The sequence below is a fragment of the Python bivittatus genome, unplaced genomic scaffold (assembly GCF_059951505.1).
Source record: "Python bivittatus isolate LINGU-HERP-01145 unplaced genomic scaffold, Pbiv_v1 ctg000340_np1212, whole genome shotgun sequence".
Taxonomy (NCBI): Eukaryota; Metazoa; Chordata; class Lepidosauria; order Squamata; family Pythonidae; genus Python; species Python bivittatus.
In genome coordinates this window covers 788,877-804,935 of record NW_028277056.1, presented here as the reverse complement: position 1 = coordinate 804,935, position 16,059 = coordinate 788,877, and the positions used below count along the sequence as shown (strand labels likewise).

Below are 16,059 nucleotides of genomic sequence, written 5' to 3'. Positions count from 1 at the left end.
AGGGCCGTCGGGTTCCGCTACCGGCTGGAGTAGGCCTCTAGGTTTGCCTTTGGCTCCTTTCGCTGTTGCGCACACCGGGCAACCCCCTGAGTACGCCTCCACGTCCTTCCGGAGCGTGGGCCACCAAAACTGCCGCCGGATTAAATGGAGTGTCTTTACGAAGCCGTAATGCCCCGCGCTCCGGCTGTCGTGGGCTCTCTCCATGACCTCCCGTCGGCAACCCTCGGGCACGTACAGCTTTCCTTCGTGCCACCACAACCCCTCTTGGCCGGTTAGCGCCTCTCGGTTCTGCTTGAGCCAACCGTCCCGCTCCGCTGCCTCCGCGAACCCTTGCCTTACTTCAGACGCCGCGTCCCGTCGCTCCCCCTTGGTCTGGCTTCGGGTCACCGCCTTTGCAGCCAGCCTGCTGGCGGGGATGACGGAGTCCACGATCTCCTCCCGTAGGCTGGCGTGCTGGGGCATGCGAGACAGTCCATCCGCTAAGAAGTTGCGCTTCCCGGGGATGTGTTTCAGTGTGAACCTGAACCTCCCGAAGTATTGGGACCACCGTGCCTGTTTGGGGGATAGCTTACGCGGGGTCTTCAGGGCCTCGAGGTTCTTATGGTCCGTCCACACCTCGAACGGTTCAGTTGCCCCCTCCAGTAGATGCCTCCACGTGGCCAGCGCCCACTTGACCGCGTACGCCTCTTTCTCCCACACCATCCACCTCCTCTCCGTCTCGGTGAATTTGCGGGAGGCGTAGGCGCACGGGTGGATGGCCCACTCCGGGCTGGGTTGGAGCAGGACTGCTCCCGTTGCCACGTCTGATGCATCCACTTGTATTATAAACCGCCGGTCTGGGTCGGGATGGCGCAGGATCGGCTCCGCGGTGAACCGCTGTTTTAGTTCCTCAAACGCCCCCTGGCATTCTGCAGTCCACGCGAGTGCCATGCTGGGCTTGGGGGGTTTCCCAGTGCCCTTGGTTTTTAGCAGGTCAGTTAGGGGAAGGGCGATTTGGGCGAAGTTCGGGATGAACTGACGATAGAAGTTCGCAAACCCTAGGAAGCTTTGGAGTTGCCTCCGGGTTCGCGGCGCTTCCCAGCCCAGGACATCCCTTACTTTCGCCGGGTCCATCTCAATTCCCCGGCTGGATATTCGGTAGCCGAGGTAGTCTAGTTGCTCTCGATGGAACTCGCATTTCGAGAGCTTTGCGTACAGCTGTGCCTTCAGCAGTCTCTGGAGCACCGTGCGCACCAGGCTCACGTGCTCCGCCAGGGTCTCGGTGTAGATGAGGATGTCGTCCAGGTAGACCAGGACGCCCCGGTAGAGTAGGTCGTGCAGCACCTCATTAATTAGCTGCATAAATACCCCCGGGGCCCCTTTTAATCCGAACGGCATCACGGAAAACTGGTAGCTTCCGAGCGGGGTGTTGAACGCCGTCTTCCACTCATCTTTTGCGCGGATCCTAACTCTGAAGTAGGCTTCGCGCAAGTCCAGTTTTGTGAACACCCTCCCCTTCGACAGATGCGACATCAAGTCCTTCATCAGGGGGAGGGGTATTTGTACTCCGTGCTGATTGCGTTCAGCCCCCGGTAGTCTACGCACATACGGAGCGAGCCGTCCTTCTTCTCCCGGAATAACACCGGGGCCGCTAATGGTGACTTCGCGGGTTGGATGAATCCCCGTGCTAGGTTCTTGTCTATGAACTCGCGCAGGGCTCCCATCTCCCTCCTTGACAGGGAGTACATTTTTGGCTTAGGCAGGGTCGCTCCTGGCTCTAGCTCGATGGCGCAATCACTGGGCCGGTGTGGTGGGAGCTGGTCAGACTCCTTCTCCCCGAACGCTGCCGCCAGGTCTCGATACTGCCTCGGGATTCCGCCGCCCGTCGGGGGTTCCCCGGGTCCGGCCCCTCGCTTTGCGGTCGCCTCGCCAGTCGCCGCTGCCTCCCCTTGCCTCGGGATCGTGGCGGGTCTCCGGGGTCCCGGCGCTGCTGCTGCTGCTGTTGCTGTTGCCGCCCGGGTCTCGGGCCCCATCTGCTCTCGCCCCGTCTCCCGGTGTCCCGGACCCTCCGCTTGTCCGCCGGTGGTTGCGGCTGCCTCCGTCTCCACGGCTCGGTCCCCTCTGCTCTCGCCCCTCGCCGGTCTGTCGACCCCGAACCGCACTGCCTCCGCCGTCCAGTCGACTCGTGGGTTCCGCCGCCGCAGCCACGCCAAGCCGAATACCACCGCGTAGTCAGCCACCGGGACCACCACGAACCTCAGTTCTTCCCGGTGACTCCCGATCGTCATCTGGACCGGCTCGGTGTAATACTGAGCTGGCCCCCCCCCTGCCAGCGTGCCATCTAACTGGCTGAATGAAATGGGCTCCCGGAGGCGCCTCAGCTGTAGCCCGAGCCCCGAGACCACCGCTGGGTGCATCAAGCAGTGGGTGCAGCCCGAGTCCAGTAGCGCCCGTAGCTGCGCCTCCCCTCCGGATCTCACCCCCCGGACGTGTATCCTCACCCGGAACGGTGGGCAGTCCTCGTCTCCTATTGGGTCCGCGCGCCTCGACTCCCCTGCTCGCACTGGGACGCCGTTCAGTGCGAGCGCGCCTCGTTTCCCGCCGGCTCCGAGTCCTCTCCGGAGGATGCTGTCTCCGGGGTCGACCACCCCCGCGTCCTTTCTCGGTCACCGCCGCCACTGCCCCCTTCCGCGGTCGGTCACCGGTCCTTTTCCCGTTCGCACGCGGGGTTTTGACTTCGGGCCGTGGTGGGGCGCCTTCCCGCTCCGTCGGGCACTGCGCCGCTCGGTGGCCTCTGCCTCCGCATCGGAAACACAGATTCGGGGCTCTGGTCGCCTCTCGCCTCCCGGTGGACTGCCGTCGACCGCTCCGTCTCTCCTCGGGGTCCTCTCCCTCGGCCGGTCCCTCGTCTGGTCCCGTCGTCTTGTGCTCTGTTGGATCTGCCGCCACGCCGATTCCGCCGTTCCGGCCAGCCAGATCCAATCCTTCACTGTGGCCGGGTCGTCCCGCCCCAGTGCCCGTTCCAGGATCTCTGGGTTGAGTCCCCTCTTAAAATACTTCACCTTCAGGGACTCCGGCCAGTCCGCGAGCTTCTCGGCCAACCTCCGGAACTCCAGGGCATATTCCGATACCGATTTGCCCCGCTGCCTGAATTGTAGGATGTCGTCCTCCGCCCGCTTGGCGCTCAATGTGTCCTCGAATCTGTCCCGGAGCGCCTGCATGAAGTCCGGGAAACTCCGTAGTTCCGCCGCGTTGGCATCGTACAGCCCGATCACCCAGCTGGCGGCTTGGCCATCTAGCAGCTCGGCCACGTAGGATACCCTGTCCTCGTCTCTAGCGAATAGGTGACCACCCCTCTGCATGAACCCCCTGACGTGCGTCAGAAAGTGCGGCAGCTGTTCGGGGTCCCCTGAGAACTTCCCAGTGATACCTCGAAGTCTCAGGGCGTCTGCCGCCCGTTGGTCCTCCGACCGGGGCGCCGTGGGTGGTGCCGGCGGGGGTGTCGGACCGCCCCCTGTCGCTCGCCTCCTCGTTCACCGCCGGTGGCCCCACTCTCTGTAGTAGGGTCTGGAGCATCGCCTCCACGGCGTCTAGGCGTCGCTCGACTCTCTCCTCTAGTCGGGCGAATTTCTCGCTCCACTCACGGTTCCGGAATCCCGAACCCCGGGTCATCGTAACGCCCGAATCGTCTGGTCCTTGATTCACGCCCATCGACCACCGCTCGGATGGAGTGCGCCCGGCCCTGGCCGCTGCCCCGTCGCTCCCGGGCGGCTCCGACCGCCCTTCCGCGAGCCTGGATCCCTCGCGCTCCAGCTGACCCACGGATTCCTCGTCGCTGGTCATGCCTGTATTGAGAAAGAAAACGCTCCTCGGTGGTACCGGGTAGCGCTGACGGTGAGTCCTGGCTTTATGTGAGATTTGCCCCGTTCGACAGAGAAACTCTCGTGACACGTGTGGTTCACAAAGAAGGTTTACTCATGCGTAACGTAGTAGTCACAAGCAAAGCCAGGACTGGCTTGGTACAATTGCATCACTTGTTATATTCCCCCTTCCCGCGCTTTTCCCGCCTCGTGATCGCGTTGCGGCTGTGGGCTATTAGGCCCCCAATGTCCCCCCTGATCGTTCATGATGGCAGGGTCGGTCAGAGTCCATTGTCCTTGATTGCCAGTCCCCCTCCGGCTGGGTTGGCCCCTCCCTGCTACGTGCAGACCGCAGGTTCTGTGCTGCGTTGCGATCTTGTTTCGCTGCCCTGCGGCCCCGTTCCTTGCTTGCTCGCGCCGTTATCAGTTCGTAATTAAAAGCTTCCGCTGCGGTTTTCCTGTTTAGCTGGCCGCAGGTGGCTCGTTAATTAGCGGCGCTTTCGGTTCCTCTTTTCCCCGCTAGCTACCGCCGGTGGATTCCGCGTGGTCTGGTTGCGAGCTTCCCTGCAGCCCCGTGCTTCCCTGAAACCTCGTGCTGACCGAACCTGACATGGACAATCCTAAACTTTACTGTAGCCACCAGCACCACACTTAACCCCGCAACCCTCCTACCACAAAGATAGCAGGGAGAACTTGAACACGACTGTATGTGAGTGATTGAAACTACCTTCTCCAGTTACCCCGATTTGAAAGACACCCCATCACCAATGCATATCAGGATCTACACAAGCTAGAAATCATAGTTTCATTTAATTTAGACCAGCAATGCATACTTGAGAGTTAAATGGTTAAAGTGTTAATTGGAGGCCTGCTTGCTTGTTCCTGGCATCAAAATTAGGAGAAGGGGGGAGGAAGATGCCAAGCCAGGTGCTACTGTTATCTCTGCAGAGGTGCCAACAAGGTCAAGCAACCGTGAGACTAGGAGAAAGGCATGAAGAATTTCAAGCGGGAAAAGAAAGTAGAAGGGGGGAAAAGGGGGCTTAAAAGGGAAGGTTTTGCTTAGGAATGCTTAGACTCAACAACTTATAGATGCTGTATATTTCTCTTAATAAAGAAATCTTTACTGGAACTAATTAGATTCCAGAAGATTTACTGAACTTTGGGAATGAGTGTGCAGACTCTGACAATGCAGGCTGAGTACTTTGTGAATGGCGGCAGCACGGTAGTCCAGGGAGAAAGAAGAGCAGGATATGCAGTGGTCACACAGTGGGAAGCAGTAGAAGCCAATCTTCTACCCCTTCACGCCTCAGCTCAAAAAGCAGAATTGTTGCAATGATTCGTGCTCTCTCCCTAGCTGCTGATAAGACAGTTAATATTTATGCAGATTCTCGATATGTTTTTGGCATTTTACACGTGCATGGTGCTTTGTGGAAAGAAAGGGAATTACTGACTACAGCTGGTAGCAGTCTTAAACATGTACAAGAAATCTTGATGTTGCTGGAAGTTATAACCTACCCAAAGGAAGTAGCTGTCATGCATAGCAGAGCACATCAGAAAGGAAGTGACCCTATCACTAACGGAAATCGAAAGGCTGATTAGACAGCTAAGGCAGTGGCCCTTAAAGATATTTGGAAGGCCAAGATTGAAGCCTTAGTGCCTCAAGTTATTTTACCAGATGACCCACAGTACACTGAGAAGGAGCAGCAAGCAATAGGTTGGAAAGCTGTCCGGTGTTCCGATGGTTGGCTAGAGACTCCCTCAGGAAAGATTGTGGTATTGAAAATCCTTATATGTCAAAGGATACAGGACCTTCTTCAATCTAGCCATCAAAGCGCAACTGTAATGGAAGACCAATTGTGAGCCCAGGACTATATGCGGAAGCTGAACGAGTGGTAGCACAGTGTGAAATCTGCTTAAGGAATAACCCTAAAATTGTGAGGAAAAGTCCACCGGGGGCACAACCAGAAGGAGCAGGGCCCGGGGACGCCTGGCAAGTGGCCTTCACAGAATTGCCTAGGACACAAGGATATCGATACCTGCTTGTTTTTGTGGACATGTTTTCAGCATGGCCCAAAGCCTTCCCCTGCAGGACCAACAAAGCCAGAGAATTGACCAAGCACTCACTAGCACAGATCATTCTGAGGTTTGGGGTGCCCCAAATTGTGGGATCAGATTCCAGGCCACACTTCGTCTCCCAAGTAACCCAGCAAGTGTCAAAGGCCTTGCAGATTCGCTGGAAGTTACATTCTGTTTGGAGACCTCAGAGCAGTGGGTAGATTGAACGAATGAACCAGACCCTCAAGCGTCACCTGCCCAAATTCTGTCAGGAAGCCCAATTAAACTGGCCACAGGCTGTACCATTAGGCTTAATGAGGGTTAGGGTATCACCTAGAGGAATTAACCCTTTGGAAATTCTATATGGGAGACCCTACCCAGTGGCTTCACTAGTGGCACATGGTACTCAGATGACTGTTGGGGGAAAAGAGATGCTAAAATATGGTCTGCCTTTCTACTGCCTTTTCTTCTCTCCACAGATATACTCATGCCCACCAGTCTCTGCCCTTAGATGCTCCAGTCCACAAAATCAGACAAGGAGATCAGGTCTACCTAAGATCCTGGAAAGACGAAACTCTGCAACCACAGTGGAAGGGACCATTCCAAGTGTTGCTGACAACCCAGACATGTCTAAAACTAGCCGGAGTCAAGCTGTGGATTCACTATACCAGAGTAAAGCAGGCAGCAGAACCAGACACTCCACTGGGAGAGTGTCCAAAAGCAGTGGACAATTGGACCTGTAGAAGGTGTGAAGTATTTGTTCAAACAATAGGTGAATGGGCGGTGATCCGGGACCTTATCCATCCTTTACAACAGTACCACATCCTTTTCAACCTCCTTCATATGTACCCCTCGTGTATGTAGATAAACAGTACGAATGACCTATGTTATAGGAATATTGAGTTCTGTTATTAGAGAAATCGATAACAAAGTCTTTTGGTACCTACCCTTTGAAGTCAGGCAGATCCCTCTTTGGGAAGATTAATGGGAAGGGGATTGAAGCCTCAAATTATGATCTTGGGTCCTTCTTAATCACCCCCTTTGGGGATAGTGATTTATCAAGGGAGAAGATGCTCCCCAGAATGGTGGAAGTTAATTGTTCATTGTTAACATTCCCAAGTAACTCAGTACCAGGGTCCTATTACCTTACCAAGCTAGCATTCCTAAATAGATAGGCAGATGGTTTGGGTTTCATCTATTGCTGTCATATCTACCCAACAAGCAAGTTGCCCAGAGGTCAAGGTACTCCCAATGGATACAAGACATAGTACGCGCTTAAATAATAAACAAAAGCATACATGGATAAAAGTAGTTTATCAATACAATGCATTGTAAACTAAATTAAAACAGGCTGTCCCATCATCTACAAAGTGCAAGCAGTAAGGAGAGGAACTGGGGGCACAAGTAACATTTTTTTTCTTGGAGGACATGGCCCAGCAAGAGAAGAAGAATACTGGAAATGAACTGCACAGCTGGGGCCAACAGGAATGGTTTTGATTCTTCGACAATGGGATGGATTTTAGAGCTGAGGGGCCCATGGCAAAAGGGGCCCTTGGCACTACAGGAGGACAGGGAAGAAAATGTTTAAAACCTGATCTCAGGGGCTTTAAGCTAATGTCTGCAGGTGATGGAAAGTGACTACCAAAAGTAGGACAACACCTAGATTTGGACTGGGTGGTTATACATGTGAAGAAAAAGTTTCTCAAGTCGTATCTGTGGGCAGCCTCATGTGATATCAACCTTGCAATTAGCAACTGTTTCCATAAAATGAGGGGGCACCTACCCCAAAAGAAAAGGTTTGCATGAAGCCTTTTGGTCCACCATTCTGGGAGACTTGGTGGCTGCCCAGCTGATCACTCAAATCCATCTGTGGCATCACAGCCATACAGGAGAGTCAGTAAATGGGTAAAGGGGTCACCCCTCATAACATCTGCGCATAGGCCTGGAAAATGGCTGGCTTTGGGCATTTGGTCTGCTGACAATGTACTTAACAGGGCTGTTTCCGTTCTGAGTTGGAGAAGCAGCAGCTGTTGTGGAACTGCATCAGAAACATGGTGTCAAAGTTTCTATCTTCATGAACAACCTGGCCATAATAATTTGCTGGCATTTAAGGTTCAGCTGTTGCTCTGAAGCAAAGAAAGACATTGGCTGGCTGAGAGAAGATCTCAGTTTGGCCCTGTTAGAAATGCCTCCATTTAGAGTTACAGACTTTCAGTGGAGACACACGAGTTCAGGATCTTAAGCAGTCATGAAGTCTCCAGGGAACACACGGCACACGGAGAGTCTCTGTTAACCTACAAATGCTTTATTATTTACAATTGCTTAAGCGTCACACGTGCACATGTGCATACACATGCATACCGCCTTGCCCTGCTACACCTAGGCTCGGAATTTTCAAGGATTGGGGAAGACAGGAGCTCTCTGTTGGTGATAGTTGCATGCATGGATTGGGGTCTTCTAACAGAGCCCTGTACTGCTTCTCCTTTTCTCCGTTGCCAGAAGCATCCACCATATATTCTTTTTCACATCATCTCAGCCCTTCACTGACCTGTTCGGTTGCTGGTCACATGTGACTTACTGCATGGTGAGTAACTGTTAACCTTCTTATCTCTGGTAGTTGTCCTCTGGTCCTTGTCTGGTCTTGATGGATTTTCTCCCTGGGACTGCTCCAGGGCGATTCTTCTTTGTGGTAGTTAGTAGCCAGACCTGGTGCAGAGGCTTCCTTCTTTGCTTTTCCTGAGTTGGATCTGTCTAGTTCCTTCTGAGTGACCCAAGCAGGATTTGAGCAGAGGTCCATCTGTCCACACTGCACATCTGCATCTGTCCTCAAACTCTATTCACCTGTTTCTCCCAATGTCTTATTTCTTGAACATTAACAATGGCATAAGCAAGCACGGTGACTGGAGAAATTCTGGACATTATACATTTCGGCATCACTGTTAGCCAAAGCAATTTCTATCATCTGCATGGCTTGGTGGACCTCTAGAAGACAACGGTAAGTCCACTGTATAGCTGAGGAACCTTGGCAGCCTACAAACACTGCCTACTTTTCCATGGATCCCCAACCTATCACACTGTCTAGGTGCAGCTAATGTGGCAAGAGGGAGATGAAGATTTGGGGAGCACCGATTCAGACAGATCTGGATTTGACCATGTTCCTGCTTGGCAGAAATATTCTAATGATCTGTTCCCGAATCTCCTTGGTTCTCACTCCATACACAATGGGATTCAACATAGGAGGAAAGAGAAGGTAAAGGTTGGCCAGTAGGATATGAATATGGGGAGTGACATTGTGGCCAAAGCGGTGGGTGAAAAAAGAGAAGAGTGCTGGGGTATAAGAGATGAAGATGACACAGAGGTGGGAAGCACAGGTGCCAAAGGCCTTGAACCTGGCCTCAATGGAAGAAAGACGGAGCACTGCACGGACAATGAAGAAGTAAGAGAGGCCAATGCATAGAAAGTCCCCTCCAATGACGATCAGGGCCACACTTAGCCCGTAGGCACGGTTGATGCTGGTGTCTCCACAGGCCAACTTCACCACAGCCATGTGCTCACAGTACGTATGATGAATAACATTTGTCCGACAGAAGGACAGCCTTTTCACCAGGAAAGGAAATGGAGACATCAACAGGGTTCCCCTGACAACACTTGCTACCCCCATCTTGGCAGCTAGTGAGCCCGTGAAGAAAGAAGTGTATCTGAGAGGGAAGCAGATGGCCACGTAACGATCTAGAGCCATGGCCAAGAGCACTGCTGATGCCATAATACACAAAGCATGGATAAAGAACATCTGGATCAGGCAGCTATCAACCTGGATCTCCCCAGCCTGGAACCAGAAGATGCAAAGCATCTTCGGCACTGCAGAGGTAGAGCTTGCTAAGTCAATAGTGGACAGCATGCAGAGCAAGTAGAACATGGGCCTGTGGAGTGCTGGTACTGATGCTATCACCAGTAAAATGATGCAGTTCCCAGTAATAATGATCACATAGCTGATGCAGACTAGCACTGAGAACCACCTGTGATATGCCTCCAACCCTGGGATGCCTTGCAACACAAAGGCAGAAGGCCAGGAGTATGTCAAATTGACCATCATTCAGATCATCAGAGATGCACCAACCACTTCGGCCACTAGCTTCACTGAAGATCATAGCACCTGTCAATCAGAGCAGAAGAACAGAGAGGTGGGAAGTGCTTGGAGCTGCAGGAGCCCTTCTCTTTTTTACTCTCCTTCGACACTGCAGAAGTCTTGCTCATGCTAAACTATGGCGTGGGCCAGCCCTGTGCCCTGCCCAGAACCCGTCTCCAGTGGAAAATTGGGGGAGCTTCAAAAGAAGCGGGCAGCTCCGGTCCCACAGTGGCAGCAGTGGGCCGGGGGGATTCAAGGTACAGCTTTACGAATGAGCTGAAAAATGTTGGCTGCGGATGTGGGAACTGGACCGGGCAGCCCACTGCCCTAGCCAAGAGGGTGCCTGGATTGTTGCATCTGCCGAGCTTGAAAAACTCACCAGGCAGCAACAGCCTTTCTCAAGTCCTTGTAGAATGGGGGTGTCGTGCATCCTCCAGGGCACTGGTTGTGTAGCACCAGTGTTGCTCCTTCCGTGAGGAAGGAGTCTTTATAGGCTTGAACAGCCCAAGCGGGATCCTGGCCAGCTCCCACCCTCAGCATGTCGCTGCTGTTCTGCCACCTTGTTGTTCTTTAAGCCTGCCTCTCAGGAGAAGCTGCGGGCTGCTTTGGGGGCTCTCAGAAGGCCCAGCAGATTGGGATGTGTGTACGCAGATCACTGGAGACAAGGGGAGGGCGGTCGAAGAGCTCCCCCTCCAGCGTTGCTGGCCCTGAAGATAGCTGAGTGAGCAGGAGCCTCTGCAGACTGGCACGGCCCGTTGGCAGGAGGAGCAGTTGGGCACAAGGGGGGACTGGGGGGCCACCTCCTTAGTCACCCTGTTAATCCAGCTTTTCCTGTTCCCCCTGATGCATTAAGGCAACACACTAGCACACTGCTCTTTCTCTTCCTTTGCTCCACTGTGTTGAAAATCCAAGGAAATAGTGCAAGAGAAAATATGGTGCTGGTTAGGACTAGCAAACACCCCCCTCTCTATGTGACCTTCTCAGGTCGCGGAAAACAAAAACCCTGTTCGTTAAGCCATCTCACTTACAGAAGGCCAAGGGATATTGAATTTACGCTTCACAAAGAATTGGAAGATTGCCTTGGTCCAAAGCATATCCCATTTGATCAGGAGAGCTTGGAAGAGAATTGTGTCTCGCGCTGAGACAAACCCAGGTGTTCAGAGAAGAACTGAGTATTGTGCAAGGGAGTTAGTGGGAGCATTCTATTAATCACGGCATGAAAAACGCACAGTACATTTTTTAAAACCTGTATCTAAATAGAGCTGTAATGGATGAGCCTCATGGTGCTATTTAGCATCTGGAGTACAATAAACGGAAGAAGGAATAAAATCAGCTTCATTCTTGGTGTCCAACGCAACCATTGAATCAGGGAGAGCACTCAGGTGATGCCTTGACTGTGTCTCATCCAGGCGTTGTCGTCCTCTTCTTCTCTTTCCTTCCACCTTTCCCAGCATTAGAGCCTTCTGCAGAGAGCTTGATCGGTGTGGTGTGTCCAAAGTAGGATAGTTTGGCCCTCCAGTAGGAATTCTGGTTGATTTGTCTGATGATCCATCATTTGGTTTTCTTGGTTGTCCATGGTCTTCTTCCTAGTGTAAGGTTTACCCCATTCGACTCAGAGAAACTTTCATGACACGTGTGTTCAGCAAAGAAGTTTACTCAAGCATAATGTACGTAATTACAGACAAAGCTAGGACTGGCTTGGCACATTTTACAATACAATTTATAGTTCCCCATTCCCATGCTTAGCCCCCATTGCTTGGTTACAGATTACCCGCAGTAATCCCCCCCCTTCCCCTTCATGGATCACTGCCTTGTCGTGGCGAAGGGGCTTGCGTAACTCAGTGAAGCCATGAGCTATACCGTGCAGGGCCACCCAAGACGGACAGGTCATGACAGAGAGTTCTGACAAAATGTGGTCCACTGGAGAAGGAAATGACAACCCACTCCAGTATCCTTGCCAAGAAAACCCCATGGACAATGTTAAAAGGCTAAAATATATGACTCCGGAAGATGAGCCCCTCAGGTCGGAAGGTGTCCAATATGCTACTGGGGAAGAGCAGAGGGCAATTCCAAGTAGCTCCAGAAAGAGTGAAGCGGCTGGGCCAAAGCCGAAAGGACGTTCAGCTGTGGATGTATCTGGAAGCAAAAAGAAGGTCCGATGCTGTAAAGAACAATATTGTCTAGGTACCTGGAATGTAAGATCTATGAACCAAGGCAAGCTGGATGTGGTCAAACATGAGATGACAAGATTGAACATCGACATCTTGGGAATCAGCGAACTGAAATGGACGGGAATGGGTGAATTTAATTCGGGTGACCATTATATCTACTACTGTGGCCAAGAAACCCTTAGAAGAAATGGAGTTGCACTCATAGTCAATAAGAGAGTGGGAAAGGCAGTAATGGGGTACAACCTCAAGAACGACAGAATGATCTCAGTGCGTATCCAAGGCAAACCATTCAACATCACAGTCATCCAGGTCTATGCCCCAACCACTGATGCTGAAGAAGCTGAGGTTGACCGCTTCTATGAAGACCTACAACATCTTCTAGAACTAGCACCAAAAAAAGATGTCCTTTTCATTATAGGGGATTGGAATGCTAAAGTAGGAAGTCAAGGAGTAATCGGAATAACAGGCAAGTTTGGCCTTGGAGTACAAAATGAAGCAGGGCAAAGGCTAATAGAGTTCTATCAAGAGAACAAGCTAGTCATAGCAAACACTCTTTTCCAACAACACAAGAGACGACTCTACACATGGACATCACCAGATGGTCAATAACAAAACCAGATTGATTATATACTTTGCAGCCAAAGATGGAGAAGCTCTATACAGACAGCAAAAACAAGACCAGGAGCTGACTGTGGCTCAGATCATGAGCTTCTTACTGCAAAATTTAGGCTTAAATTGAAGAATGTAGGGAAAACCACTAGACCACTCAGGTATGACTTAGATCATATTCCTTGTGAGTACACAGTGAAGGTGATGGATAGATTTAGAGGATTAGATTTGGTAGACAGAGTGCCTGAAGAACTATGGATGGAGGTCCGTAACATTGTACAGGAGGCAGCAACTAAAACCATCCCAAAGAAAAAGAAATGCAAGAAAGCAAAATGGCTGTCTGATGAGGCTTTACAAATAGCTGTGGAAAGAAGGAATGCGAAAAGCAAGGGTGAAAGGGAAAGATATAAGCAACTGAATGCAGATTTCCAGAGAATAGCAAGGAGAGATAAGAAGACCTTCTTAAATGAACAATGCAAAGAAGTCGAGGAAAACAATAGAATGGGGAAGACTAGAGATCTCTTCAAGAAAATTGGAGATATGAAAGGAATGTTTAGTGCAAAGATGGGCATGATAAAGGACAAAAAAGGCAGGGACCTAACAGAAGCAGAAGAGATTAAGAAGTGGTGGCAAGAATACACAGAAGAACTATACAAGAAAGATCTTAATGTCCCTGATGTCCATGCTGGTGTGATCGCTGACCTTGAGCCAGACATCCTAGAGAGTGAAGTCAAGCGGGCCTTAGGAAGCATTGCTAACAACAAAGCTAGTGGAGATGACAGTATTCCAGCTGAGTTATTTAAAATACTAAAAGATGATGCTGTTAAAGTGCTGCACTCAATATGCCAGCAAGTTTGGAAAACCCAACAGTGGCCACGGGATTGGAAAAGGTCAGTTTACGTTCCAATTCCAAAGAAGGGCAATGCCAAAGAATGCTCAAACTATCGCACAATTGCACTCATTTCACATGCTAGCAAGGTTATGCTCAAAATCCTACAAGCTAGGCTTCAGCAATACATGAACCGAGAACTACCGGATGTACAAGCTGGGTTTCGAAGAGGCAGAGGAACTAGAGATCAAATCGCCAACATTCGCTGGATCATGGAGAAAGCACGAGAGTTCCAGAAAAATATCTACTTCTGCTTCATTGACTATGCAAAAGCCTTTGATTGTGTGGATCACAACAAACTGTGGCAAATTCTTAAAGAGATGGGAGTACCAGACCACCTTACCTGTCTCCTGAGAAATCTGTATGCAGGCCAAGAAGCAACAGTTAGAACCGGTCATGGAACAACCGATTGGTTCAAAATAGGGAAAGGTGTACGACAAGGCTGTATACTGTCACCCTGCTTATTTAACCTATATGCAGAGCACATCATGAGAAATGCCAGGCTGGAAGAATCACAAGCTGGAATTAAGATTGCAGGGAGAATCATCAACAACCTCAGATATGCAGACGATACCACCCTAATGGCAGAAAGTGAAGAAGAACTAAAGAGCCTCTTGATGAAGGTGAAAGAGGAGAGTGCGAAAGCTGGCTTGAAACTCAACATTAAAAAAACTAAGATCATGGCATCTGGACCCATCAATTCCTGGCAAATAGAAGGGGTAGAAATGGAAGCAGTAACAGACTTCATTTATTTGGGCTCCAAGATCACCGCAGACAGAGACTGCAGCCATGAAATTAAAAGACGCTTGCTCCTTGGGAGGAAAGCTATGGCAAGCCTAGATAGCATATTAAAAAGCAGAGACGTCACCTTGCCGACAAAGATCTGCATAGTCAAAGCTATGGTTTTTCCAGTAGTAATGTATGGCTGTGAGAGCTGGACCATAAAGAAGGCTGAGCACCGAAGAATTGATGCCTCTGAACTGTGGTGCTGGCGAAGACTCTTGAGAGTCCCCTGGACTGCTAGGAGATCAAACCAGTCAATCTTAAAGGAAATCAACCCTGATTGCTCATTGGAAGGATCGATAATGAAGCTCAAGCTCAGATACTTTGGTCACCTAATGCGACAAGAGATCTCTTTGGAGAAGACCCTGATGCTGGGAAAGATTGAAGGCAAAAGGAGAAGAGGACGGCAGAGGATGAGATGGTTAGATAGCATCACTGAAGCAATGAGCATGAAACTGAGCAAACTCAGGGAGGCAGTGAAGGACCGGAAGGCCTGGCGCAATATGGTTCATGGGGTCACGGAGAGTCGGACACGACTTAACGACTAAACAACAAATCCCCCCCTTTACTCAAATGCCAGATTCAGTCCAGCTCTTTTGTGTTCTTGATTGCTTTCTATCGATGGCGTTGTTGTTGTAGTTGCTGGGTCTTTCTGTTGCTCGCAAAGCCAGGAGTTCCCAATCACGCGCTGATTGCTTTATCTCTAATCCGCTGCTCTCCCCTTTGTCTGCAGTGCCCAGGGCAATTTGGCATTGACACAAAGTATCCACTTGCGGTTTAGTAAAGTGGCACCAGCTGGCCCATTAATCAGTTTGCGGTTTCTCACTTCCCCTTTCCTTGCTAGTGCTCAAGTGGTGAAACTGACTAAGCACGGCTGGGCAAGTTCCTAGCTGTGCCGCGCCAGCTGAATCTGACACCTAGCTTGCTTCTTCAAGTCCAACTTCCACTTCCATAGAGGGTCACAGGGAATACCATGGCTTGCATGATGCTGAATTTTGTAGGTAGAAGAGTCACCCATGATGGGCAGCCCTGGGGCTAAGGAGGCATCTGGATGAAAGCTAGAAGGATGTCCAGGTGGGCCTGAGGGAAAAAGAAAATCTGATGCTGCAAAGATATATCTACCATTGGTGTTCTGTTTCAAGGTAGCAGACACAGGTTCTGAGGGTCTGAAGGCTCTGAGGGACTGAATGGGGAGGAAGAGGCTTTGGTTCAACCCTAGCAAGGCTATGCAGCTATGGGTTTTAGGGCCCCTGATTTGGAGGCTTCCCTCCTTTTGTTCTGGATGGTGTGCCATTTGGGGGTCCTCCAGGGTTCTCATCCCCTGCCTGGTGTGACCAGGAAGGCCTTTACACAAATCCATCTTGTGTGCCTATCCTCCCCGTTCATTGCCAAGCATCTCCAGGCCTCCCCAACACTGCTGGCTCCATTGCACATCCCCGCGCACCTTCCAAGAGCTTCACCATGGCTCCCTCGCACCCCCATGCACCTTACCAAGCCTTGCCACACCTCCCTTACACCCTTCCCACCCTCCTTGCTGGCCTGCTTGTGAGTCTCGTGGGACTTGCAACTTCCTGCCAGTTTTCTCAT

The 16,059-nt window shown here is 51.2% G+C and overlaps 1 protein-coding gene across 1 annotated transcript; it reads right to left on the bottom strand.

Annotated features, from left to right (window-relative positions):
• Nucleotides 1–9,024: 9,024 nt before the first annotated feature.
• Nucleotides 9,025–9,987, bottom strand: LOC148216013 (olfactory receptor 52P1-like). Its single transcript, XM_088140835.1, has one exon. The coding sequence runs from the start codon at nucleotides 9,985–9,987 to the stop codon at nucleotides 9,025–9,027; it is 963 nt and encodes a 320-aa protein (XP_087996961.1).
• Between the last annotated feature and the right edge of the window lie 6,072 nt (nucleotides 9,988–16,059).

What these genes read in the sequence shown, in the direction of transcription:
- LOC148216013 (XM_088140835.1), bottom strand. Translation starts at nt 9,987, where the DNA reads ATGATGGTCAATTTGACATACTCCTGGCCTTCTGCCTTTGTGTTGCAA.